We start from the raw sequence: 27,727 nt of genomic DNA, 5'->3' as shown, positions 1-27,727 counted from the left end.
TCGCGACCCCTTTGGCAGTCCAAGGACCCTTTCACAGGGATCGTCTAAGACCATCCTGCATATCAGATATTTACATTACAATTCATAACAGTAGCAACATTACAGTTTTGAAGTAGCAACAAAAATAATTTTATGGTTGGGTCACATGAGGAACTATATTTAAAGGGCCAGAAGGTTGAGAACCACTGGTTTAAGGGTTCATTCCAGGGCTTGGAGAAACAAACCATTTAGGTTTAAAATCACTGAAGTTTACATTTACTTAGCATTAGGCATAGATTTATCTGCAAAGATCGGCGTGCTCAAGCTGATATATTTAAAGCCCATCTTTTTTTTTTTTTTTTAAGCAGATAAGGCCGGAAGTAGCTCCGCATGAAACCTACCAACCACCAAAGAACAGCAGCTTGTCTCGTCCCTGGATTTTTTTTTTTTTTTTTTTTTTGCACTTTGACCCGCCCACGGGGCCACAAATGGCGGAAGAACTACACGCTACGTCGTGACAGCTCACAGCCTGCGGAGGCATCTCCACGCTACGCCAGCGGCGTGGGCGGGGCAGCCGGCTCTTCCTTCCTGTCGGCCGCCTCGGCTCCTCCCCCACAGCTTCACACGCTCATTGTGGAGCGACCGCGGCCGGCAGCCTCCAGCGCTGTTAGAGAACCAGAGACCCTAAGTCCTTGGCGCGCGTGAGCGCCCGCGCCGCCCCTTCCCCACGCGAAAGGCTGGGGGCGCGCGGTTCACCTTTATTCTCTCTCCTCCCGCCCCAGCTAACCGCCCCTGCGCGCGCGGACTCCACGCCGCCGCCCGCCCCTCCCCCTTCGGTACCTCCCGCCCGCGCGCTCCTCCTCCTCCCCGTCCCCGGCGACGCGCACGCGCGCCAGCCCGGCTCGCGCCCTCTCGCTTTCCTCCGGCCCGCGAGACCCCCTCCCCTTCCGCCTCGCGGCGCTTCCTCGCGCTGCGATCTTCGCGATCCACCCCGACACTGCGGGCCTTCCCCCCCGCCCGCCAACGGCGGGTCCCCAGCTTCCCAATCCCCTTCGCTTCCCGCGCTCTCCGGCGGGGGCCCAGCCGCGGCCTCCTCTCCCTCCCTTCCCCCTAATTCCCCTTCCGGACGCTGCCATCATGTTGAAGCCTCAGCCGGCACAACAGACGTCCCAGCCCCAGCAGCCGCCCCCCACGCAACAGGCCGTGGCCCGCCGGCTTCCCGGGGGCACCAGCCCTCCCAACGGTGGCCTCCCGGGTCCCCTGGCCTCCTCCTCGGCTCCCCCAGGACCTCCCGCTGCCGCTTCCCCCTGCCTGGGGCCTGCGTCTGCTGCCGGGAGCGGGCTCCGCCGGGGAGCCGAGGGCATCTTGGCGCCGCAGCCGCCGTCACAGCAGCAGCAACACCAGGAGAGGCCAGGGGCAGCGGCCATCGGCAGCGCCAGGTGAGGAGGGTTGGGTTTCCGGGCGCTGGAGCGCAGGCTGCAGGGCGGCAGCGGCTCGGTTCCGGCCCGGCAGTCTGGACTTCAGTACACCGCGCGAGGCGGGCTCCTAGCCTGGCCACCTTTGAGGGGGGGCGGGGGAACCCCCCCATGCGGCTGGGGATGGGCCCTAACAGGTCAGAGGGAAAGGGCCCCCCCACAGCCACCGGGACAATGAAGGGCCATGCTCAGCTCTCAGCCTAGTTAGGGCTCGCAGCCTGGGCCTGAGGGGCAGGCGGGGCGCACCCCGCTAGCGCATCGGAACGAGGAGTTGGGGGGGTGAAGAGGTGATCGGGGTCCCCAGCTCCATTACCACGAAGGGTCTCGCGGTTCCCGGCTTCAGCCAATGGGGAGTCAGCTGCAGGAAGGGGTCCGGGCCGTAGCCAATGAAGGGGGGCGCGCGGCCCACAGTTTGGCCAATGGGGAGGGAGGGACTTGGAGCGGGTTGCCGCCTCCCCCTTCCCGGTCTGGCCAGTAGGAGGGGAGCGGGCTGGGCGGGGGGACGGAAGGAGAGACCTGGGGGGACTGCGGCCCGGGAACCTCCAGAGCGCGCGCGCCCTTTGCGTACGTGCGCGCGGATGCTCCGTCCGAAGACCCGGGCCGCCGCGAGCCCCATAGCAGGGCAGTGGCTGCGAGTGTGCGTGGAGGGTCGTGGCTGAGTGGCAGACACCGCTCGGTCTCTTCTGTGTATGGGTTAATGCAGCTGAGCGTGGCGGCACACGCAGGCGCAGTGGGTTCCGATCGCGGGAGGGGGTATTTTGAAGAGGCCCGTGGGTCTTAGTGCGCAGGCGCAGACCGGGCGAGGCCTCTCGGTGGATACCTTTTGCGGCTGCGCTGTCCCCCAGCCCCGCCAACGGCCCCCTCATCAGCCTCCTCCACCGCTGGTTACATCAGCCAGCCAGGAGCGGGGTTATCAGCGATTGACGACCCGCTCAGAGTGGGTGACCAGCTGAATGTGTAAAGAGGCTGAAAAGGTGGTGGTAGACGGACTGCCGTCCTCCCAGGAATTGGGGCGTAAGGCCCTGAAAAGGATTGTCTTTTCTGTTTGGGAGGTAACGTGCCTGAGCTAGGGACTTCCGGGTCTGTACTGGCGGAGCTTCGCTTTTACATCCGAGATGGGTTATTATCTAGCTAATGCCGGAGCAGTGGTCTCTTGGAAGGATGCAGCCTTGGCCCCTTGGAGAGAGTGAGACATTGGTGGTTGGTTGAAGACTGTTTTACTGGCATTTGGAGGAAATGTCTAGTGGTATATAATGTCTGTGCCTTTTTCCTCTATAAGGTGAAAGTTTGGAAATCTTGTCGATGAAGTTTAGCCTAGATCAGCATTTTCACATAGTGTGTGGTTCTAGGATGCCAAGTCCTTTGAAATTAATCGTGTAAGAGGGATTGAACAGATTTCAATAACTAGTTTGTTAATTCCTTTTATAGGGGACAAAGCACTGGGAAGGGACCCCCACAGTCACCGGTGAGTTGTGTATATGTTCCCCCCCCCCCCCCCAAGAAAAAAAAAAGGTACTGAGACCTAAAAGACGCATGTGTATGAATATAGGACAGACTAGGTACAGAAATAGTACGGTAGGCTCAGAAGGGCAGGGGCCCTGGCGCTTACAAGGTGGGGGTGTGTGGAGTATGCATTTTTGGAAGGTGAGATGTTAACTGGCTATTTATTTCTCCCTCCTATGTTACAGGTATTTGAGGGTGTCTACAATAATTCCAGAATGCTGCATTTCCTTACAGCTGTTGTGGTAAGTGGGTACCTAACCTCTAGGTTGTTGGAGAGATGCCATGCATCTGTTCGATTTTCTTATTTTTCACACTTTCCTAGGGCTCCACTTGTGATGTAAAAGTGAAGAATGGTACCACCTATGAAGGTATCTTCAAGACTCTGAGCTCAAAGGTCAGTGTAGTTAAAGTAGCTTATTTTTGGAGTTGTGTGGAAGAAAGGATAATGAAGTGGGTTCATTGAAGATGTGAATAGAGTGGTGTTGGACAGCATTTCTTCTTTCTTGCGCTGGATTTCAGTGCTGCAAGCAATGAAAGGCATAGGTCTGAAATGTGAGGGCTGGTTACTTTAATGTAAAAACGCTTAAAATTTGAAGTGTAAAATTTTAATTTGGGGACTTATGCTAAGTTCTGTGGCTGATATTGAGAAGACATTATGCATGATGTTGGGAAGTTTAGAAAGGTAAAGAGAAAAATAGTCATATTTGCCTTAATATATTGACCTTGGGTGTTGAAAAATGGGACCTTTTTTTTTTTTTTAGTTTGAACTGGCAGTAGACGCTGTGCACCGGAAAGCATCCGAGCCAGTAGGTGGCCCTCGTCGGGAAGACATTGTGGACACCATGGTGTTTAAGCCAAGTGATGTCATGCTTGTCCATTTCCGAAACGTTGACTTCAATTATGCCACTAAAGGTATTGTGCCATGCTCTTATGTCAAACCCACTCTGTGATGGAGAGCTGAGAGCAGTTACATGATGCTTGATTTGCTCCCATAACCACCCATTTTACCACCTTGTTTTCTGAGGAAGATGACTGGATTTTTCTTGAGAATGTATCTTGATGTGTAAGATAATGTGGGACAAATTTGGCCTATGTTGTGGCTCTTCCTGTTTGCTTTCTTTCCAGCTCCTTGCTGCTTATGAACTTACTAAGATGATAATTTTTAAAAAAATATATATTTTATTGATTTTTACAGAGAGGAAGGGAGAGGGATAGAGATTAGAAATATCGATGAGAGAGAAACATCCATCAGCTGCCTCCTGCACACTCTCCACTGGGGATGTGCCCACAACTAAGGTACATGCCCTTGACCGGAATGGAACCTGGGACCCTTCAGTCCGCAGGCCGACGCTCTATCCGCTGAGCCAAACCGGTTAGGGCTAAGATGATAATTTTTATGCTGTGCCTACCCAACCCCCAAACCGTGGCACACATAAACTTTTCTTTGCTTCTAAACAGTTTATGGGAAGGGGGGCATTGGGGGAAAGCCTGTGATACCACATGATTCCTGATCTTCATCTCTGTGCCCACAGACAAGTTCACTGATTCGGCCATTGCCATGAACTCGAAGGTGAATGGGGAACACAAGGAGAAGGTGCTTCAGCGCTGGGAGGGTGGTGACAGCAACAGTGATGATTACGACCTCGATTCTGATATGGTACAGTCTCCTTCCCTGAGACCCTTAGAGCTGGGCAGCTGTGCTGCCAGAGTGTGGGTTATTGACACCACTGTCATTCTTGGAACTGAGTTGCTTCTGGGGAGGGTGGGGGGATTGTTTACTCTTGCCTGTTCATGAAATCAGATTCCAACTGGAAAGGCACAGAAAGTAACAAAACAGAAATACCTGTTCTCTCACCGACTGTGATTGACAATTGTTAATGTTTGCTTCAAGTCATTTTTTTTTTCAACTTAACACAAAGTCTAGACAAGAGTGAATACTGTGTAGGCACATTTCTCTTCCAAAAAAAACAGCTACTATACTTCGAATCATTTAAAATTCTCATAAGTGAGAATTGCTGTTTAATTTGTACAACAGTTTCCTTTTTTGCCTGTTTTTGAATGTTTTGTGTTGCTCCATAGATGTAGTTTATTGCTTTTAACTGTTGTGTACTGTTCTACTTATGAACCTATCTATGAATACCCATGTTGTATTTCTCTCTTTCCCTACTGATCTGTGCTTTTTTTGTCATAGTTGCCTTATTGAATTTTTAGAACATGCACATATACCAAAATTTCTCTGGGATATAAACCTGAAAATGGAGTTCTTAGGTTTTATGACTTCAGTTTTACTAGTTACTGCCAATTTGTGCCGTTGGTAGTTCTAGTTGATAATCTCGACAGCTGTGTTCCAATCTTTGGTATGGTCAGATTTTTCAGTTTTCCAGTCTGACAGAAAATGATAGGTCATTGTTGCTTTCCTCGCTGGGCGTTAAAACATCGTCCCTCCTTCCTCCTAGTCCAATGGATGGGACCCCAACGAAATGTTCAGGTTCAATGAGGAGAACTATGGCGTGAAGACCACCTATGACAGCAGCCTCTCCTCTTACACGTGAGTGTCTCGGGCTCCACGCGCGGTGCGGTCTGGGGCCTGGGGTCACCAACGGAGGGGCGGGTCTTTAGGTGGAACCTGGCTTTTTTCATGCTTTTCTGGGTGTTCAGATTGCCCTCCCCCCACTCCTGTTATGCCTTGTGAACTGCTTTCAAAAATATGCTTTTAATCTTCATTCCAGGCCACCTCATGGGTAAAATTAATTGCTTGCCCATTTGTCCATACTTTTCCTCTAGAACTTAAAATGTACTTAAATATGTGTTTTATTTTATTTTATTTTTTTTAAATATATTTTACTGATTTTTTACAGAGAGGAAGGGAGAGAGATAGTTAGAAACGTCAATGAGAGAGAAACATCGATCAGCTGCCTCCTGCACATCTCCCACTAGGGATGTGCCCGCAACCCAGGTACATGCCCCTGACCAGAATCGAACCTGGGACCTTTCAGTCCGCAGGCCGACGCTCTATCCACTGAGCCAAACCGGTTTCGGCTAAATATGTGTTTTAAGTGTCCCCCCAGAATCAGAGCTGCCTTGCTGCTCTGCCTGGGACACTTTAGTAGATGTCCATTAAATAATGCTGGGTTGTGATAGGACTGATAGAAATGTTTTTCTTTTTTTTCCCTTTTGTCCCCTGGCACTGGGATGGTGGTGGTCTCTGGTGGTCTTCTCAGGGTGCCCTTAGAGAAGGACAACTCAGAAGAGTTTCGTCAGCGGGAGCTGCGTGCAGCCCAGTTGGCTCGGGAGATTGAGTCCAGCCCCCAGTACCGCCTGCGGATTGCCATGGAGAACGATGATGGGCGCACCGAAGAGGAGAAGCACAGTGCAGTCCAGCGGCAGGGCTCAGGACGGGAGAGCCCCAGTTTGGTGTCTCGGTGAGTCCTGGGGGCAGCCTGGTATGTTTGGGGCTCACTGAATGAGCCAAGAGTTTTGTACACTCTTGTTTGAGCCTCACAGCCATATGAGATGTAGGTTAATAAATAGTTATTCCCAATTACTATTTTAGGAGGTTGAAATCTAGAGTGGTTAAGTGCTTTACCCATAGTAACAAGACTAAAGTTAGAAAAAAAGATTGTTTCAGAATTTTGATATATATTCTTTCTCTTTTTCTCTCTGCATATTCATCTATTCAGTGGTTCTCAACCTTCCTAATGCCGCGACCCTTTAATACAGTTCCTCATGTTGTGGTGACCCCCAACCATAAAATTATTTTTGTGGCTACTTAATAACTAATTTTGCTACTGTTATGAATCGTAATGTAAATATCTGATATGCAGGATGTATTTTTCAGGGTCGCAACCCACAAGTTGAGAACGCTGATCTATATGCATCTCTTATTACTCCCTTTGTGAAAATAGAATCAAACAGGGGTGGTAGAATTATGGGATATTAGCCTGGTTGGTCGGGTTAGGGTTGACAAAATGTAAGGTCATGAGCCTGTAGCCACAGAACATTTAACTAGGATAGGTCTTCAAGTTGGGATAGTGCAAAAAGCTGGAGCTAGGGAGAGAGAGAGAGAGAATGTGAGAGAGAGAGAGAGAGAGAGAGAATGTGAGAGCGTGTGTGTGTGTGTGTGTGTGTGTGTGTGTGTGTGTTTTGGGTGGAAGGTGGACTTTAAAAGGAAGGGCTTCATCTTTCCAAAATGTGTGGATTTTGTGGCTACTTGACCTCATTTGAACTCTTCCCTCCACCCCCAGGGAAGGAAAGTATATCCCTCTACCCCAACGAGTTCGGGAAGGTCCCCGGGGAGGAGTTCGATGCAGTAGTTCTCGGGGCGGCCGACCTGGCCTTAGCTCTTTGCCACCCCGTGGCCCTCACCATCTTGACAATAGCAGCCCTGGCCCAGGTTCTGAGACACGTGGTATTAATGGAGGTGAGTTGTGAAGCAGGCTTGTGGGGGACAGGGAAGGATTATTAAAAGGAATGGGTTGGAAGGATGATGGATTTGTGATAATGTACTAGCAGGTACTCTCCCTCTTTTTTTCCCACCTTTTAAAAAAAAAAATAGGCCCTTCCCGCATGTCCCCTAAGGCACAGCGGCCTGTGAGAGGTGCCAAGACTCTGTCTTCACCTAGCAGTAGGCCTGGAGAAGCTTCTGTTCCGCCGCCTCCTGCAGGTAAAGTTCAGCATGTCACAGGAAGAGATGGGTAGGAATTTGTAGAAATATAAATGTCGGTTGTTGGAATACTGGTCTGGGAGACAGTTTCAAGATGTAAAAAGTATTTTGAAAGGTTTGGGTTTATGCTTTTTAGCAAAGAATTTTTCAGTTTCCCTCATGCAGAAACCCCAATATAGTGATTTGTGGGTGTGTCTGGATTTGTGGGTGTGTCTGGCTGGCAGATAACTTTGTTTAAATTAGTTGCCAGCACTTTAAAATAGGAGAAATCAGACAATTTCTAATTTTATTGAAATACAGGAAGTTCTGCCAACACTGACTTGTCTTTTTGTTGTTGTTAATCCACACCCAAGGATAGTTTTCCATTGATTTTTAGAGAGAGTGGAAGGGAGGGGGAGAGACACAATTGGTTGCCTCCCACACACACCCTGACTGGGCTGGGGATTGAGTTTGCAACCAAGGTATGTGCCCTTGACCAGTATCGAACCTGGGACCCTTAGGTCTGCAGGCCGATGCTCTGTCCACTGAGCCAGACGGCTAAGGCAACACTGACCTCTCTTGCTGCATAGCTTCAGTTGGCTGGGACTGAGTCATGGCTGCCCTTTTTGAGCCTTTCGTGGTGCCCATGAGGCCATTTTACCTGCTTTGCCCTTCTAGGCATTTAGGTTTGTGAACTTGTATATAAAAAAGTGGATCAACTTTTCTTGGTGTTTTTAGTAAGTCCTTTGTACCCATTGATAATTGGCCAGCAGTAACCATTGTGCAGCTTTCCCTTTTCTTCCAGTGGGCCGGATGTACCCTCCACGCTCTCCCAAGTCGGCTGCCCCTGCCCCAGCCTCAGCCTCCTGTCCTGAGCCTCCCATTGGCTCGGCAGTACCAACCTCTTCAGCTTCCATCCCTGTGACGTCATCAGTTGTGGATCCTGGAGTAGGTTCCATTTCCCCAGCTTCTCCAAAGATCTCACTGGCCCCCACGGATGGTAAGAGCCAGATGGTTCAGGGCTGTGGACCATGTGAAGTGTGGTTCTGGGAAAGAAGACCTTCAGGTGTCCGTCTGTCTGTCTCTTGCTCAGTAAAAGAACTTGTGGCCAAGGACCCTGGAAGAACTCTGGAATCCCAGGAGCTGTCCCGGATATCTGGGAAAGGTAAGGATTGTTTTTTTTCTGCCAAAGTATAATGCCCCTTTGATTAGGAGAGCATTTCGGTTAGAAAGCTGTTGGAATTAAAAAACAATGTCTATTCAAAACAAAACAAAAACAGTCTATTAGGCCTTGGGTGGTTCTTCTGTTTTTTAGATTTTTATACTGTGGGCTACTGGCACTGTGTAGCCACCTTTGAACAAAGAAATGTATATTTTCTCTCTTAACTGTTTCTCGTAGTCCCTGGCCTTCAGAATGAACAGAAACGCTTTCAGCTGGAAGAACTGAGAAAGTTTGGGGCCCAGTTTAAGGTGAGAAAAGTGTGGGGATGAGCTCTAGGATGCTAACAGGGTGAAGGTGAAGGGGGTCTAGGCAACTTAAAGAAGAGGCACAGGACTAGGTGGGGTAGCAGAGGTGAGAGCAAGGGTGAACAAAGGAAGCAAGGCCTTGGGTCTGGACCAATGTTGTATGTGTGATTTTCTCCTTCCAGCTTCAGCCCAGTAGCTCTCCGGAGACCTGCCTGGATCCTTTTCCTCCCCGGATCTTAAAGGAGGAGGCCAAGGGGAAGGAGAAGGAAGTTGATGGTCTATTAACTTCAGAGCCCATGGGGTCCCCGATCTCCAAGACAGAGTCCTTACTGGATAAGGAGGACAAACCGCCCCTGCCACCAGCAGGAGGCACGGAGGGGCCAGATCAGCTCCCACCACCTTGCCCAAGCCAAACTGGCAGCCCCCCAGTGGGCCTCATCAAGGGAGATGACAAGGATGAGGGCCCTGTTGCCGAGTGAGTTGGGTGTGGAGGTGGGTGGGTGTCGGGGTGATGAGGGGCAAGCCACGAGGATTTACTTTGTTCTTCTCTCATAGACAAGTGAAGAAGTCCACATTGAACCCTAATGCCAAGGAGTTCAATCCTGCAAAGCCTCTGCTGTCTGTGGTGAGATGGGGGAGCATCTTCCATAAAGGAGACTTGGGAATGGGGTAGAAGCACTGGAGGGGAGAGTGCTTGCCACCAGGCAGAGAGAGGACGTGTGAAAGTGTGTAGGCTGGTTTGGGGAAAACAGACCAAGTTCAGGGCTGGGTGGCAAAGGATTGTGATATGTCCGACAAGTATTGATGGGTTTCTCTCTGGTACTTAGCATTTGGCTCAGGGATTGTCTGAGTGTGGTAGTTAAGAGCATGAGCTTCATTTGGACTCACTGACTTGGCTTAAACCCCTGTACTTATTTATAAGTGATCTTGGACAAGCCACTTAACCTACCTCTGCCTCAGTACTGTCAGCTATAACTCGAGTGTGTCCAACTCATAGGTTGACGTGAGGCTTAACCAAAATAGAGTGTAGAATGTGTTTGGGACACAACACTCCCTCCATAAATGCTGTTACTGTATAGGCAAGGGGGTTGTTATGGGTAATAGAAAAATCGTTAAGATACTTTATACACATCCTCCCTTGCCTCTTACAGAATAAATCCACCAGTACCCCAACTTCTCCGGGGCCCCGGACTCATTCTACTCCCTCCATCCCGGTGCTTACAGCAGGCCAGAGTGGGCTGTATAGCCCCCAGTACATTTCCTACATACCTCAGATCCACATGGGACCAGCTGTTCAGGTAAGAGAAGGGGCTCCGTGGGCCCAGGGTAAGAGGTTTGGTTGGGGTGGCTGAGGGACCAGGTCAGACCTGTTCTGGGCATTTGTATGCAAGCCATTCAGCCTTCTCTGCATTACTGTCCCTAGGCACCTCAGATGTATCCATATCCTGTATCCAACTCAGTGCCTGGACAGCAGGGCAAGTACCGGGGAGCAAAAGGTGAGCAGGGTCGGGAGGGGCAGTCGGGGCTGCCCAGTGCCTCCTGGCAGATGGAGCTTGAGCTCTGCACTATTTTTCCTCTGCCCCCAGGCTCCCTGCCTCCCCAGCGCTCGGACCAACACCAGCCTGCCTCGGCCCCTCCGATGATGCAGGCTGCCGCTGCTGCTGGCCCACCTCTGGTGGCTGCCACACCGTATTCTTCCTACATCCCCTACAACCCACAGCAGTTCCCGGGCCAGCCCGCCATGATGCAGCCCATGGCCCACTATCCCTCACAGGTGACTGAAGCACGGGAGGGACACGGGGGCACAGAGGCCTTGCTAGGATCCCATCTCCACCTCCCAGACACGGAGGAGCTGGTGAGAGAGGCAGGCAGCGTTCTGGGTGGTGGTGCCAGGCTGGGGATTCAGTCCTGGCTCTGGTAGGACCTGTTGCAAGGCACCTAAAGACCCAAGCCCCAGACAAATAAAATAAAAATTAAAAACCAGCCATCACCCAAGCCTTGACTTAAGTGTCAGTAAAATAGCGTCTATGTAGTTAGGTTATTTGTGAATGTCCAACAAGGTAGTTGTGACAAGGCCAGAGCATTGCTGTGCAGAGTATGCCTTCCAAGTCTGTGCCGACCATTTCTCTCTGCCACTCCAGCCGGTGTTTGCCCCCATGCTTCAAAGCAACCCACGCATGCTGACATCGGGGAGCCATCCCCAGGCCATTGTGTCGTCCTCCACCCCCCAGTACCCTTCAGCAGAGCAGCCCACCCCCCAAGCCCTTTATGGTGAGTTCTGCTGGACCCTCTCCCTCCAGGCTGTGCTCCTCAGTCCCCTCCATGTGCTCAGCACTGATTATCTCTCCTTCCATCTGTAGCCACTGTTCACCAGTCCTATCCACACCATGCCACGCAGCTCCATGCCCACCAGCCGCAGCCGGCCACCACGCCTACGGGGAGCCAGCCCCAGTCCCAGCATGCGGCCCCCAGTCCTGTCCAGGTGCTTGCCTTGGGGGAGCTGAGTGGTCGGGGCAGGAGTGGGTGGCTGAGGGAGAGCGGTAGAGCTTGGGGTATTTCCCCAGCAGGGTGGATTAGGGGTCAGTGGGTAGAAGGCCTGGGTATCAGAGCAGTGAGTGGCGCTTAACCTTCCCTTTCACCTGACAGCACCAGGCAGGGCAGGCCCCACACCTGGGCAGTGGACAGCCACAGCAGAATCTGTACCACCCAGGGGCCCTGACAGGCACGCCTCCTTCTCTGCCACCGGGACCTTCTGCCCAGTCCCCTCAGAGCAGCTTCCCCCAACCAGCTGCTGTGTATGCCATCCATGCCCACCAGCAGCTGCCCCACGGCTTCACCAACATGGCCCATGTTACCCAGGTAAGAACTCCAGGAACCTGCTTTGTCTGGGTTTGTTTTGCCATGAGGACCTGGGCCACGAGACTGTCCTGAGTCCCTGGTGCCGTGCTGCCTCTACGTCATGCTCCTGACACTAGGATTCTTGGCGCCTTTGCCAGGCTTCTGGGGTGCTCCTAACTACTCTCTGTTTTCTGCAGGCCCATGTCCAAACTGGAATCACAGCAGCCCCGCCCCCTCACCCTGGGGCTCCCCACCCGCCCCAGGTGATGCTGCTGCACCCACCCCAGAGCCATGGGGGACCCCCCCAAGGCGCAGTGCCCCAGAGTGGGGTGCCTGCACTCTCAGCTTCCACACCCTCACCCTACCCCTACATCGGACACCCCCAAGGTGAGCAGCCTGGCCAGGCGCCTGGATTTCCAGGAGGAGCCGATGACAGGATTCGTGAGTTCTCGTTAGCTGGGGGAATTTGGCATGGAAGAGCTGATGGGCTGCAGGTGGGGCAGGATGCACGGGTTCTGGGTGGGGAGTGAGGGGTCTTGGAGGCAGGGCTGTCCCACAGGGCGCCTGCCGACCTGCACCTGTCTGTGAAGTATGTAGGGTGGGCAGAAGCCACAGTCGCCGCCGCCAGGGGCTTGCTCCTGGCTCTGTCCTTTGCTTCCCTCCGTCCTCGCTCAGTTGTGATCCAGCAGCCCCCCTCCCCACTGCCTCCCCAGCTCTCAGTGACCCCGACTGTCTCCTGACTTAGCCGAGGTAAGGGCAGCGCAGCAGACAGGGCCAGGCTGGGGTGTGGGGGGCTGAGCTGGGCACACGAGGAAGGGCTCTGGCTCACTGGGAAACAGTGTTTGATTTGTGCTTCTGACAGCCCCATGAGACACCTTGAGGAGGCCGCTCCTACCCACTCCCCCCACACCCCACACTGGACGGCATTGGATGAAGGGACAGCTGCTTGGGTTCTAATGCTCCTGCTCTCTTCTCTTTCCCCTCCAACCAGTTCAATCTCATCCCTCCCAGCAGCTCCCCTTCCACCCCCCGGGGAACTGAAGATTGTCCTGGCCGCGACCTGAGACCTCCATGAGTGGAGGGAAGAGTGATCTCTATGTCTCTTCCCCCAGCAGCTCGGACCAGTCCCAGCTCCCCAAACCCCCCCTTTCCCCGGGGGAGCTGGGGAATTCCTGCCAAGCACCTTGAATGGGAGAGGCCTCAAAGTGGGTGGGCCAGGGTCCAGCGGGGGTGGGGGGGTTCCTGCTCTGCCCCTGCCCATCCCCACCCCATCTTGCCCTCCCATCCTCTTGTCCCCCACTGGAAACGGAAGATCTTTTATTTTCTATTATTTATATGTCAGACTTGGGCCCCGTTCTTTCTTCCCCATTAACTTGAGTGACCTGCGTGAGAGACAGATGCCCCCCAAGGATGGTTGGACAAGGACTTTTACTTTTTATTACATAAAAATATAAAAAAAAATTAAAAAAATAAAATTTTAAACTAACTTAACCTGCCTAAAGTTTACTTTTTGGAGAATACAGTTAAGATGTGGCCATCAGTCTTAAATGTGGTGTGATACGGTTCCCAAGGTGGGCCCTTCAGCCTGAGGATGCTCCCCTTCTGGCTCTACCGCTGACAGGTCACCAACCTCCCAGTGAATTTCCTCCCCTCCAGCTTGGTCCTCATGAAGTGCATCTACTGACTGAAATGCACTTCTGTGTGTGTGGCCATTGGAAATAAAGGTTTGACTGGTGAGTGGTCTTGGGTATGGGTGAGACCTATAAAAAGGGAGTTGCAGTGGGAAAAGGGGGAGGGCTAGGTTGGGGGGCCAGGTGATGGGGAATTGGAGCTACACTAGGACAAGAACCAAGCGTGAGATGTAGAAAAATCAGGCTTCAGGGGTTTGGGGTTTTTTGTTCCAGGCAGCAGGAATTCTTTTTTTGACCTGGCCTTGGTTTTGTCTGAAATAGAGATTATTTCACCCTTAGGGAATTGTAAGGACTGGTGCTTAATTGTAGGCAGGGGACTTTTAGCTCTGAGCAAAGCCAGAGAAAATTGGCTGGGACTGGGACAGGAAGAATGAAGATGAGCTATTGGGAAAGAATTCCCAGGATCTGAAACATGGTGGGCATGGGGTTGGGGAGGGAGGGTAAGTTTTGAGGTCCCAAATTAAAGCACTCTCTAGGGGATGTCAGTTGGGGTTGTGGGGGCAATGATGGAAGAAGCAGGAAAACCTTTCCAAGAGGGAGAGATCCAAGAGGGAGAGATAGTAACAGCAATAGGGCCTCTTGCACACCCCCACTGGGGATCAAGCCCACAACCTGAGCATGTGCCCCAGCCAACCAGCAACCTGGGCATATGCCCTGACCAGGAATCAAACTTCAACCCTTGGTTCATAGGTTGAGACAACCACTAAACCACACTGGCCGGGCAGGCCTGAGGATGTTTGAAGTGCAGGTCTCTAGTACTGTGAGTGATTTTAATTGCAGGTGTTAACTAGTACTTTTTTTTTTAATAATGTATTTTTGACTTCAGAGAGAGAGTGAGAAACATTAATGATGAGAATCACTGATTGGCTGCCTCCTGCACGGGGCCTACTAGGGATCGAGCCTGCAACCTGGGCATGTGCCCTTGACTGGAATCAAACCCGGGACCCTTCAGTGCGCAGGACCACGCTCTATCCACTGAGCCAAACCAACTAGGGCAAGTAGTAGTACTTCTAAAAAAAAAAAACAAAAAATTTTTTAAAGATTTTGTAGAGAAACATCTATTGGTTGCCTCCCATACACACCTGAACTAGGGATTGAACTCACAACCTAGGGATGTGCCTGACTGGGGATCGAACTGGCGGCCTTTTGGTGAATGGGACACTTAACAGCCACACCGGCCAGGGCCCTACTAGTCCTTTTGATGTGTTAAAAATTGCAGATTGGCCCTGGCTGGTTTGGCTCAGTGGGTAGAGCGCCGGCCTGCGGATTGAAGGGTCCCAGGTTCGATTCTGGTCAGGGGCGCATGCCTGGGTTGTGGGCTTGGTCCCCAGTGGGGAGCGTGCAGGAGGGAGCCAATCAATGATTCTCATCGATGTTTCTCTCTCCCTTCCTCTCTGAAATCAATAAAAATACTTTTTTAAAAATATATTTTATTGATTTTTTACAGAGAGGAAGGGAGAGAGAGAGAGCGAGCTAGAGACATCGATGATGAGAGAAACATCAGCTCCCTCCTGCACATCTCCCAATGGGGATGTGCCCACAACCCAGGCACATGGCCTTGACCGGAATCGAACCCGGGACCCTTCAGTCCACAGGCTGAGGCTCCATCCACTGAGCCAAACCGGTTTCGGCTAAAAATACATTTAAAAAAAAAAATTGCAGATTGGCTTTATCTTCCCCTAAGAGCAGAAATCTCAAAGTTGGGAGCTCATATTCCAGCCAGCCAGGAATCCCTCTTAATCCTAAATCCTCCTTCCCTTGAGCCTCTTCCTCATGAGTCAAATCAGGTTCTGCGTTTTTCCAAACAGCCCTCAGCCTCTCCTCTCAGGACTCAGTAGAATGGATGTCTGGGACATACTCATTTGTCAGGACCAAATGTGAAAGGTGTACCCATTATTCCCTGCTGAATGTTACCTTTTGTTTGTTTCAAGGCAGCATCCTGGTCAGTAGGTTCAATTTTTTTTTTTCTTTTTAAAATTGATTTTAGAAAGACATTGATTTGCTGTTCCACTTTGGTATGCATTCACTGGTTGATTCTTTTATGTGCCCTGACCAAGAATCAAACACATAACCTTGGTGCATCAAGATGCCACTCTAACCCACTTAACTACCCAGTCAGGGCCTCAATTTTTTAAAAACCTCAGCATTTTATTCTGATTATTTGATACAGCATTTTTCTCAAACGTTGAAAAGTGAAACCTTCATTCTACATCTTCTCAAGCCTATTTGGAATTGGTGACCACAGTAATAACCCATCAAGTACAGACCATATGGGTGCTGGTTCCAGAGATGATACATATCAGAGCTTAAACAAGGAGAGGTAGACATTAATGTCAGTGCCTACACAAGGGGGAAATGAGCTGAGCCCATGCTGGCTCCAAGTGATAAATCCTTTCCCACCGTCTCCCAAAAAGACATCCGCTAATATTCTACTGTAGCATACAAAGCTCACAAGACGAGCTTTCAGCCCTTTGCTTCTCTCCAGTTGCCACAGCAAAGAGGAGCTTTCATTGAGATGAACTAAGGCTAGAGAGAGAACTCAGTTAAAATAGCCGGCTCCAGGGCACCTCCTGGGCTTGTGGCTCCCCCACTTTTTAAAAGATATTTTTATTGATTTCAGAGGAGAGGGAGAGGAACATCAGTGATGAGAGAAAATCACTGATAGGCTGCCTCCTTCATGTCTCCCCACGGGGATCAAGCCCAGGTATATGCCCCAACCAGAAATTGAACCATGACCTGGTTCATTGAGCCACGCCAGCCTGGCTCTGGCTCCCTTTTTATATTCCTCCATCCTTCCAACTTAAACAAAGGACACGAGACCCAGGCTAGCTTACTATTCACAGAACAGTTTATTGACCTACCTCACCTGGCAGGCCGTGTGGCCCTTCTGGCCAGGAGAAGTGATGGTCTAGTTGCAACTCTGCTGGGTTGCAGCCTATGCCCTGGGAAGGGGGCATGAGAAACAACACTGGCCAGCACAGCCCTGCATACAAGAGCCTGAGCAGAGGTCCGCACTCAACTCCACTTGATGTTCTTGTCCTCCTCAGTCATGGCTCGTGTGTCAGTGACGAGGCCAGTGCCAATGGTCCGGTTGCCATCTCGCAGAGTAAAACGCTGGCCTTTTTCTAAGATCATTGGTTGCCGCAAGATGAGGCTAAGCTTCAGGTCCTCCCCAGGCATGGCAAGCTCCTAGAGGGGACAGAAACAGGGATCATGCTTGGCCTTCAAGATGTCTTTATTCCAACTGATTTGCTGGCTACCAAAGTGACTGATTATGGGGAAATGCAGCATGATGATGATTTCTGGGAACAGCTTCAACCCAGCTGCCAGGCAGATGTAAAGGCAAAAAAAAAAAGGAACTGATCAGTATTCCTAAGGTATGTTCTTAAGGGAAAATGTTGAAATTTTGGGCTACGTAGGTCTCTTAGGAACTTCTCTAAGCCGTACGTATAGAAGTCTCTGGGTAAATGGTAATATAACTAAGTTTTTCAACTACTTCAGCCTAGGGCAGTGGTCGGCAAACTGTGGCTCGCGAGCCACATGCGGCTCTTTGGCCCCTTGAGTGTAGCTCTTCCACAAAATACCACGTGTGGGTGCACGTACAATGAGATTGAAACTTCGTGGCCCATGCGCAGAAGTCGGTATTTTGTGTAAGAGCCATACTCAAGGGGCCAAAGAGCCGACCACTGGCCTAGGGAATAGTGGATGAGGACTCACTCCTCCAAAACCCATTGGTCCAGACCCTTCCATCACTAGGTTCATCTACATCAGCAGTTCTCAACCTGTGGGTCACAACCCCTTTGGCGGTCGAATGACCCTTTCACAGGGGTCGCCTAAGACCATCCTGCATATCAGATATTTACATTGCGATTCATAACAGTAGCAACATTACAGTTATGAAGTAGCAACGAAAATAATGTTATGGTTGGGTCACAACATGAGGAGCTGTATTTAAAGGGCCAGACGGTTGAGAACCACTGTTCTACACCATCAGCCAGCTTCTCTTCACCCAAGGAAAAGTCACCCGCATTGTCACATCTTTGGAACTGTAAGTGACGCAGGCCTAATATGAAGAGCGCGCCTTCACACCCCATCCCTGTACCCACCATACCTTCCCTGGAGGCAAGAGGATACGACAGGCCATGTCCCAAGTGAGGGAGAACATGACAGGCATGAAGTGAGACACAAAGGGCTTGTGGCGGCCACCTTCCTCCTTGGTGAGGATGTAAACCTGGAGGAGAGCAAGTGGCTAGGAGCGCTGCCTCTAGGGGGCAGTCCGCCTCAGTCAGCCCTGTCCTTTGCCTGAAGCCTCACCTGTGCCTCCACCTTCTGGTGGGGCTGGATGGAACCTGGTTTGGCCATAACCAGGCCACGTCTCAGGTCCTCCCGCTTCAAGCCTCGAACCAGGGCCCCAAGATTATCGCCGGCCTCTGCCCTCTCCAGGCTCTTGTGGAACATCTCAATTCCTAGGAGGGAGAAGAGGAGAAAGGGAGGACCATCTGGAGCAGAGGGAAGGCGCAGGGGTCTGTAAGGCAGGAGGTCATCCTGGAGCCAGCCCCTGGGTCTCAAGGCTTTCTTCCCATACCTGTTACCACAGTGCGAATGTTCTTGTTATGTCCCAGGAACTCACACTCGTCTCCCTTCTTCAAAATTCCACGTTCTAGCGTACCTGTCACCACCGTGCCCCGGCCTGGGAGGGAACAAGAAAGGACATTAGGGACCTTGGGCAAGGCTCTCGTTAGGGGGAGAGAATGCAAATGAGCAGGGTCCTCACCAGGGATAGAGTAAACTGACTCTACAGGCAGCAGGAAAGGCTTCTCTAGGTCCCGGGCGGGCACTGGGATGTGAGTGTCCACAGCATCCAGCAGCTTCTGCACAGACTTCAGGCCTAACTCAGGGTCACGTTGCTGGAAGAGGTGGGGGAGGGGTATGACAGGACTCTGAAGTTTCCATTCTGCTTACCAAGAACTACTAGTACCCCCCCCAGACTCAGAGCACAGCTCCGGATGCCTATCCCGCCCCATCCTCTGCCACAGCAGCCCCTGCCTGACCCTGCCTTCACCTCAAGGGCACAGAGGGCAGAGCCTACGATGACCGGGGTCTCCTCCCCTTTGTAGCCAAACTCAGTGAGCAGTTCCCGGATCTCCAGCTCGACTAGCTCCACCATCTCAGAGTCCTGGACAGCATCTGCCTTGTTCACATACACCACAACATGCTCTACTCCAATCTGCGGATGGGAAAGAGGGAGATGGTGTCCTTAGTGGCCCAACTCCCCTCGCTTCCTCTTTCCACTCCTACCCAGGCGCCGCATACCTGTCTGGCCAGTAGTAAGTGCTCTCGGGTCTGGGGCATGGGGCCATCATTGGCTGCCACCACCAGGATGCAGCCGTCAAGGGGGGCAGTGCCTGTGATCATATTCTGGGTAGGGGAGGAAACACAGCCTCGTTCAGTGACCTCAGCTCCACATCCATCTAGCCAAGCACAGCCGTTAGGAACTGAGGCTCGCCTTTCTCTGCCATCTCACCACCCCCTTAAATCAGCCATGCCCACAAATCCATGACCTCAAACCTAAACACCTTGAGTATCTTAAGCTCCTCCCACAAGCCTAACGGTTCTCCTGACAGGAGGCAGCTCCTGGCCTGTCCCAGCAATGCTTTCACCTTAACGTAATCGGCGTGGCCGGGACAGTCTGTGTGGGCATAGTGGCGGGCAGCAGTGCTGTACTCCACGTGAGCTGCATTGATGGTGATACCGCGGGCTCGCTCCTCCGGGGCATTGTCAATCTCTTCATACTTCTTAAACTTGGCCCCACCGCCCTCGGCTAAAACTAAGGGGGAAGGCAAGCGAACACAGCTCTCAGCTATAGTTCCAGAGGTAGAGGCGGGGCTCAGGGCACACGCAGGTCCCTCCCACTTACACAACCTTAATGGGACAGCCTGAGGGATGGACCCTCCCTCAACTTCTGCAGAGATCACCAGTCAGAAAGAAAGAAAGGCCTGAAGGTCATGTTCAGGGACTTTCTAGGGCAGTGGTTCTCAACCTTCTGGCCCTTTAAATGCAGTTCTTCATGTTGAGACCCAACCATAAAATTATTTTCGTTGCTACTTCATCACTGTAATGCTGCTACTGTTATGAATCGTCATGTAAATATCTGATATGCAGGATGGTCTTAGGCGGCCCCTGTGAAAGGGTCGTTCGACCGCCAAAGGGGTCGCGACCCACAGGTTGAGAACCGCTGTTTTAGGGTAAAGCCTCCGCTTACAGGGCGGTCCCTACGGCTACAGGGAGGCCATTCAGGGTCCCCCAATTATGCACCACAAAGTTCTTCTGTTCAGGGGAAATCTGTCTCCTGAACAGAAATCTTCCAGCCCCCCCCCCCCACTGGAGTTCTGGCTCCTGGGGCGACACTAAACACCTCCAGCGGCCACTGTGCGGGCCCGCCTCCCGGGCTCCAGGTCCCGCTTGCAGAGCGGGCGCTGCCGGATGCCCCTCTGCAACCCGCTTACTTTTCGTGATGGCCGCGGTCAGTGTGGTCTTGCCGTGGTCCACATGGCCGATGGTACCCACGTTCACATGGGGCTTGTCGCGCACATAGGTCTTCTTGGCCTCCACGGCCAGGCCGCGGCACAAGAGGGTCAGTGCCGGAGCCGTCAGCGGCCGCAAGAGGCCCTGCAGGAGTGGGGTCGGGCCGGCGCCGAGACCTGCCGGGGCAGAGGCCTGCAGTCAGGTCGCAGCTCGGCCACTCCCGACGACCCCCGCGTGTCCCCGGACCCCCACGTGTCATCGCCCTCCCCGCTCCTCACCGCTGAAGAGGGGCGTCGCGCGCAGCAAGGTGGTGACGGCCATCGTGGTCGTACTCACGCCCCGAGTACCGGTGCGAGGTACCCGATGCCCGCGCGTGCAGAGAGGGCAATTGCGACCGGAGGTTACTTCCGGCGGAAGTGAGGACCAAGAGGGCAAATCCGGGCACCTCTAGCCACCAGTTTTCTATGGTCATCTCCGCCGATTTCCGGGCGCGGGCCGGAAGACGTCAAGGAAAGTAAATACTGGAGCGCGGGGGCGGGGAAGGATGGAGGTTTCCACACCCACTCGGGCCCCGCGGGAGGAGGGAGCACGCAGTTCTCTCCGACGCCGCCAGGGGGCGATGTGAGCCTCCCATGATGCACCAGCGCCCGGAGGACCTGCGCACTCCGGGGTTCCCACAGCGGCGGGCTGTGTTTGCGCCTAGGGGAGGAGGTAGGTACGGGGAGGCCGGGTGAGGAGGGAGGCTCCCGGCCTCCGCCAGGCAGAGGCGGCCCCGGCGCGGACTGCTCGGGAACGTCCACGACTCGAACCCCTGGAGTCCGACCCACTGCGCGGGTCTGTCGAGAGGGAGGTAGGACGAGGCCCTGCGGCGGGCTGAGGAAGAGGGTCCTGGGCGCCTTTCGGGGGTGGGGCTCAGGTAAGACCCACCTCAGTGCTGAGCCTTTGTTTTTTTATCTGTAAAATGGGATTACAGTAGTAACATCTACCGCAGAGAGAGACCCTGCTCTGGGAATGCATGAGCTGGAGAAGAAGCAGGAGTGGGGTCCCGAGGCCTCCTGGTCGCACAGTCCTTAAACCTCAAAAACCTGCCCTCCTAGCCCACAGCCTGCGGGGACAGACAAGCCTTGCCATCCACCGTCACACCTCAGCAGTTCAAGAAATAAGTCCCTGTTGATTGCCTCACCCATCCACCCAGTTTTACTGATGACACCAAGGATGAGGGACCACCCTCAGGTACCATTAAGAGCAGCTTGAGCCCAGCTGGCCTGGTGGGGTGGTTGAGCATTGACCTATGAACCTGGTGTGGACAGAAGGGACCGCGTGCTAACCTGACAAGCTCAGGGAAGGCCTGCATGACGATCTTGCAAACTCAGAGAACTAAAGTAACCACAAAGGATGGTTGGACATTAAACAGTTATGGTGGGTGGTTACATCCTAGACCGGTATCTTCACTGACAAGGTCACCCTTTACCTTAACTGAGCCTATCTGTCTTTTTGCATCTATAATAACATACCCTTGAAGTGTCTGGGTAACTTGTAACTTCCCTTTTTCCAGACCACTCAGGGCACAACCAGGATACCAGGACAGATATCACAAATTCCTTCATTGTTATCATGTTAATTGTTCCTGCACCCACCTAAGTATGTGTTTATCATTTTACTTTTTATCCAATCCTAGGGGTTTCCCGATTTTGCTTTTTCCTGCCTCTCTCGTCTGTCACCATTGGATTTCATATAACCCACCTACATCCCTTCCTTTGATTGCAGTCTGTATATATAAAAGCCTAAGCGACCAGCCGTCCACCTGGTAGCTATGATGCCCACTGACCACCAGGGGCAGATGCTCAACTCAGGAACGGAAACCACAGGCATGGAAACATGGAACAGGCTGATGAATCTCAGAGGGGAGAGGGAAAGGGGAGGGCGGGAAGAGATTAACCAAAGCTTTTTTTAAAATATATATATATATTTTAATATTTTATTGATTTTTTTACAGAGAGGAAGGGAGAGAGATAGAGAGTCAGAAACATCGATGAGAGAGAAACATCGACCAGCCGCCTCCTGCACATCCCCCACCGGGGATGTGCCCGCAACCCAGGTACATGCCCTTGACCGGAATCGAACCTGGGGCCTTTCAGTCCGCAGGCCGACGCTCTATCCACTGAGCCAAACCGGTTTCGGCATAAAATATATTTTTATTGATTTCAGAGAGGAAGGGAGAAATAGAAACATCAGTGATGAGAGAGAATCATTGATTGGCCGCCTCCTGCACGCCCCCTGCTGGGGATCAAACCCACAACCCAGGCATGTGCCCTTGACTGGAATCGAACCTGGGACCCTTCAGTCCGCAGGCTGATGCTCTACCCATAGAGCCAAACCAGCTAGGGCTAACCAAAGATCTTATATGCATACTAGAGGCCTGGTGCATGGATTCATGCACCGGTGGGGTTCCTCAGCCTGGCCTGTGCCCTCTTGCAATCTGGGACCCCTTGGGGGATGTCAGAGAGTCAGTTTCAGCCCAATCCCCGCAGGCGGGGCCAAGGGACCCCCACCAGGGCACAAATCCATGCACCAGGCCTCTAGTGTATAAATATAGATGTAACCTGCCATTCTCTGGAGCATTATCTCAATCCGTTGAGGTTCTGCTTCCCAGCAAGTGTCTACAGTTTGGCTCAAATAAACTCACAAAAATTCTTTACAGGTTTGAATGTTTTTATGTTAACACAGGTAACAGTTGGACTCCCAGTGGCAGCTTATTTCCTGTAGGGGCACATGCTGGGTTGCAGGCTCCATCCCCAGTGTGGGGTGTTCGGGGATCTAGCCGATCAGTGATACTCTCTCATCACTGATATTTCTATCTTGCTCTCCCTTCCTCTCTGAAGTCAATAAAAATACATTTAAAAAAAGAGAGAGAGCAGCTTGAGTCTTTCTTATTCCCGCTTGTCCCCAGCAGCTAACACAGGGCGGGGCACCCAGTGAGTGCTCAGTAGATGTCTGTTAACTGAATGAATGAGTTCAAGGAGAGTATATAACCTTTAACTTTCACATCCCTCATCTCATCACCCTGGAATGATAATAGCAGATGCTTATTTTTAACCCTGGTTAATGTTTCCAAAATGCACAAGATCCTAGGACTCAATTAACTATATTTCAAAAAGATTTCCTGAATCCCCTCTCTAAATTATGTTCAGTAGGGTCTGGGCACAGAAAGGGAAACCAATTTATTTATTTGTTTTTAAATATATTTTATTGATTTTTTTACAGAGAGGAAGGGAGAAGGAGAGGAATAGAGAGTTAGAAACATCGGTGAGAGAGAAACATCGATTAAGCTGCTTCCTGCACACTCCCTACTGGGGATATGTCCGCAACCAAGGTACATGCTCCTAACTGGAATCGAACCTGGGACCCTTCAGTCTGCAGGCTGATGCTCTATCCACTGAGCCAAACCGGTCAGGGCCATATTTATTTATTACACACACACACACACACACACACACCCTTCTCAGTGTTACCCTCTGTGGCAGTGAGAGAAGTTAGCTTGAACGCAGGCAGATAGGGCAGGGGTCCAGTGTGAAACAAAGGCAAGTGGAATGTAGGCAGGGACAGACACAGCAGTTCGAGTAAGCCTAATCACAAAAAACAACCATGCTGAAATAATAGAATGTTTTTGGACCGAACGGGAGGTATGGGAAACCAAGGGAGGCCTGCAGCAAAAAAAGTGTACAAATACATAGAAACACAAAGTTCAGGTCCATTGCTGGGCCTGAACAAAGAAGTCAGGTGGTGACACAGGTAGATATAAAGCAGGCTTGTAGCAAATATATACCCCTGGACTACAAGGCTCATGGGCAGCCATTATTGGGCCCCCCTCCCCATGCGGGGAGTCTAAGTCTGCTTGTAATAAATTTTCCATACTTTTGCTTAAATCTTCTGGTCCTCGGAGCTCATTCTTCAGCACTGAGAGAGACAACCCCGGGGAAAAAACCTCAACTCACCATTCCAGTTATCAGCAGGAGCTGGTATTGCCCCCATTTTACAGGTGAGAAAACAGCACCAGGGTGATTAAGGAACCCAATATAACTAAACTCCAAAGTGTGCACTTAGCTACTGCACTGTACTATATATGCGTCATCCTATATAATAAAAGGATAATATGCAAATTGACCGAACTGCAGAACAACCAGTCACTATGATGCGCACTGACCACCAGAGGGCCCAATGCAGGAGCTGCCCCTGGTGGTCAGTGCGCTCCCACAGGGGGAGTGCCACTCAGCCAGAAGCCGGGCTCATGGCTTCTCCACGGCAGCACTAAGGATGTCCAATTGCCAGGGAGCAGGCCTAAGCCATCAGTCGGACATCCCCCGAGGGCTCCCAGAATGCAGACTGCGGAGAGGGCGCAGGCTGGGCTGAGGGACAACCCCCCGCCAAAGTGCACGAATCCCATGCACTGGGTCTCTAGTGTTAATGATAAAATGAGAAATTTGCTAAGACTTATGTCCTGATTCTCCAACCTCATCTGCTTAGGAAGGGGCTGGTACAGTATAAAAAGCCATTTTTTTTTGTTGTTCCTTAGTCACTCCACTCCTGGAAATCTATCCCATGACACTATTGACCACTACTGAATTGTGAGATTTTTGGGGGATGGTAAACTTCTTAAAGGAACAATACTTTACTTCTTAGTGTTGCTGTATCAATTTTAATGTGTTTTAGTGTTGCTGTATCAATTTTAATTTTTTTAATTAGCTTGAGAAAAAAGACTGACATAAGTAAATACTGTTAAAAATGAATCAGTTTTGAAATAATACTTGATAGATAACATTATGGGTGATATGAAAAGATGACAAATTTTGTGAAGGTAGGGTCAGTGCCGGGGCTGTCAGCGGCCACAACAGGAGTCAGGGACTGTAAGTGAGGCAGTTGTAACTCTGCAACCCTGACCAGGGATCAAACAACTTTTGATCCCTGAAGTTCGAGGAACACAGTGCTCACAAAAGTCCAAAGGGAGAAAAATTCTCGCAGAGCTGTTGATGTAGCAGCCTCTGTAATAGTCAGGAGTTTTGATTTACAGGTGACAGACTTTACATTGGCTGATTTAAGTGAAAAAGGGATTTGTTTCAGGATAGTATTGGGCAGCTTATAGAACTATGGGATGGGCTGGAGGAATAGCTCCCAAGCCATAGAACTGATCTGATAAGAAAACTGTTGCCACTGCCACTGCCACCAAACACTAAATGCCGGGACTTAGACTTCTCTGCAACAGCTACTGCTGGTGGCACTGACAACTCTGCTGCATCAAGAAAGGGACCTCTCTCCCCATTTCCCCCCCCCCCCCCCGCCCCCCGCGCCTGGCAAATTCAAAGTCTCACATATGTATTGGAGCAGGCTCAGAGATGTATTCTTTGATGTTGGGGGCAGAACTAGTAGCAGGGAATTTCCCCAGATGCCTGTGGCCAATGTCACAGTAAAAGAGTGGGAGGAACACAAATGTCCCTTACGTGGATATGGTGGCATGAATTTTGGCACAGCCGCTGGATGAAATATTGGAGTGAGTTCAAACTACAGAGACAAGGGTTGCCAACCAACTGTGTAAATGCTTGTGAGTCGTGCTAAATGAAGAGGAAGGCTTGCTGCTGTAGAAAAACTAGAGGCCTGGTGCACAAAATTCACACAAAAATTCAGCCCAGCCGAAACCGGTTTGGCTCAGTGGATAGAGCGTCGGCCTGCAGACTGAAGGGTCCCGGGTTCGGTTCCGGTCAGGGGCATGTGCCTGGGTTGCGGGCATATCCCCGGTGGGGGATGTGCAGGAGGCAGCTGATCGGTGTTTCTCTCTCATCGATGTTTCTGACTCTCTATCTCTCTCCCTTTCTCTCTGTAAAAAATTAATAAAATATATTTAAAAAAAAAAAATTCAGCCCAGCCTGCACACTGTCCAATCTGGGACTCCTCGGGGCTATCCGACTGCCAGTTTAGGCCTGATCCCAGCATAGATTCACCAAATCCCAGGAATCAGGCCTAAACTGGTAGTCGGACATCCCTCTCACAATCCAGGACTGCTGGCTCCTAACTGCTCACCTGCCTGCCTGCCTGATTGCCCCTAAACGCCCCCCCTGCTAGCCTGATCACCCCTAACCACCTCTGCCTGCTGGCCTGATCACCCCTAACTGCCCCCCCAATGGCCTGGTCACCCCCAACTGCCCCCCTCTGCCGGCCTGGTCATCCCTAACTGTCCCCCCCTCCCCCCCGCAGGCCTGGTCACCCCACACAGCCTGCTATTTGGTCATCCATCCGGTTGTTTCAGTCCTGACGGCCCCTGGCTTTTATATATTAGGATAGCATGCATATAAGGTGGGGTGAGAGACAAAGGAAGTCGAAAACAATTATGTCTTTAGGAGACTGAATTTGCTTAAGGAGAGAGATTGTTCTCTCTTTCAAACATTTTATGTGATTATAGTTAAAAACAAAAAGTTGTTGGGTTTTTTTTAATATATTTTATTGATTTTTTACAGAGAGGAAGGGAGAGAGATAGAAACATCGATGAGAGAGAAACATTGATCAGCTGCCTCCTGCACATCCCCCACTGGGGATGTGCCCGCAACCCAGGTACATGCCCTTGACCGGAACCGAACCCGGGACCCTTCAGTCCGCAGGCCGACGCTCTATCCACTGAGCCAAACCGGTTTCGGCAACAAAAATTTTTTTATGTAGAATCTTGAACTCTTTAAAAAGATGCTCTTGAAATCACATGCCCTTCTGCCCCGCCCCCACCCCCAAGAGTCCATTCATTCTGCTATGTGGGAGACACTTTGAATTCCTGCTAATAACCATTTTCCATCTTCCTGTAGGCAGGGCTCTGATTTTGTTCAGAGTGGCCCTTCTCCTGTTCCGGGGATAAACCCTGACAGGTCTGGTCCACTCTCATGGTCCTATTCTCCTGGCCAGGCGGTTTGTTTAGGGTTGGTTGCTACTCCTATGGGGCCAATGATTAGTAAGAGGTCTGCTTATGGGGGATTCCTTATTCTTAAGAAGGAAACACCAAAGAAATAGACCTTCTTCTGATTCTGAGTGGTCCTTGTCTGGATGGGGAGCCTAGAACTCCTGTGCCCATTTTGTTCCCAGGCAATAATGCAGCCAAAATCCAGAAGAGAGCGAAGTAAAGAGGATCTTAGAAGGCTGGACTCCTTGTGGTATGTAATGACAATGTTCTTATCGTTTAACCCAGACTGTGTCAGAGTTGTCTGTTATTTGCAGCCAAATCCTAACAGATTATAGTGCTTGTCCCCTGAGACATACTTCTTGGTTTCACTCGTGTGAGACAGTGACTTGAGTAGGCCAGGACTGGGCTTCCTTTATCTCCATATCCTCTGTTCCTGGCCACTGCAGTCCTCTGAGAATGTTTGCTTTGAATTAATGAGCCTTCCAAACTGAAGGGTGCCTCTATGTGGTGCCCCAGACTTAACACATCTAAAACAGGTTCTCAGTTCTCTCCCACACTGTCCTCCCACATCTAATAAGCAGCATCACCACTCACCTTTCGCCTCACTCCACACCTAACCCAGTACCCAGTCCTGCTGGTTCTTGCTCCAAAATATATCCTGAATGTGACCACG

General features: G+C 51.3%; 2 protein-coding genes across 9 annotated transcripts; one reads left to right on the top strand and one right to left on the bottom strand.

Moving 5' to 3' along the window:
- Positions 1 to 1,025: 1,025 nt before the first annotated feature.
- ATXN2L (ataxin 2 like) lies at positions 1,026 to 13,348 on the top strand. Of its 7 annotated transcripts, XM_081089093.1 has the most exons (24): positions 1,026 to 1,418; positions 2,883 to 2,919; positions 3,143 to 3,199; positions 3,280 to 3,351; positions 3,719 to 3,869; positions 4,490 to 4,614; positions 5,414 to 5,505; positions 6,179 to 6,379; positions 7,202 to 7,377; positions 7,513 to 7,620; positions 8,405 to 8,599; positions 8,693 to 8,764; positions 8,999 to 9,069; positions 9,249 to 9,541; positions 9,622 to 9,691; positions 10,218 to 10,364; positions 10,490 to 10,562; positions 10,653 to 10,840; positions 11,208 to 11,337; positions 11,427 to 11,548; positions 11,713 to 11,925; positions 12,102 to 12,291; positions 12,618 to 12,654; positions 12,896 to 13,348. In XM_081089093.1, the coding sequence occupies exons 1-23, from the start codon at positions 1,117 to 1,119 to the stop codon at positions 12,647 to 12,649; spliced, it is 3,117 nt and encodes a 1,038-aa protein (XP_080945219.1). In that variant the 5' UTR covers positions 1,026 to 1,116; the 3' UTR covers positions 12,650 to 12,654; positions 12,896 to 13,348. The 7 variants fall into 7 exon arrangements, with proteins under 7 accessions (XP_080945219.1, XP_080945218.1, XP_080945217.1 ...); XM_081089092.1 differs by lacking the exon at positions 12,618 to 12,654 and having other exon boundaries at positions 12,919 to 13,348; XM_081089091.1 differs by lacking the exon at positions 12,618 to 12,654.
- Positions 13,349 to 15,722: 2,374 nt separating this feature from the next.
- On the bottom strand, positions 15,723 to 20,532 carry TUFM (Tu translation elongation factor, mitochondrial). 2 transcript variants are annotated; one of them, XM_081089625.1, is made up of 10 exons: positions 20,399 to 20,532; positions 20,102 to 20,296; positions 19,256 to 19,422; positions 18,909 to 19,013; positions 18,658 to 18,822; positions 18,370 to 18,502; positions 18,181 to 18,285; positions 17,910 to 18,061; positions 17,707 to 17,826; positions 15,723 to 16,784 (listed from the first exon to the last, which is right to left on the bottom strand). In XM_081089625.1, exons 1-10 carry the CDS (start codon positions 20,439 to 20,441, stop codon positions 16,611 to 16,613), a joined length of 1,359 nt encoding a protein of 452 aa, XP_080945751.1. In that variant the 5' UTR covers positions 20,442 to 20,532; the 3' UTR covers positions 15,723 to 16,610. The 2 variants fall into 2 exon arrangements, with proteins under 2 accessions (XP_080945751.1, XP_080945752.1); XM_081089626.1 differs by lacking the exon at positions 17,707 to 17,826 and having other exon boundaries at positions 20,399 to 20,515.
- Positions 20,533 to 27,727: the final 7,195 nt, after the last annotated feature.

The sequence above is a fragment of the Myotis nattereri genome (assembly GCF_964212035.1).
Source record: "Myotis nattereri genome assembly, chromosome: 4".
NCBI classification, from domain to species: Eukaryota; Metazoa; Chordata; class Mammalia; order Chiroptera; family Vespertilionidae; genus Myotis; species Myotis nattereri.
This window is presented reverse-complemented; position numbering and strand designations above follow the sequence as displayed.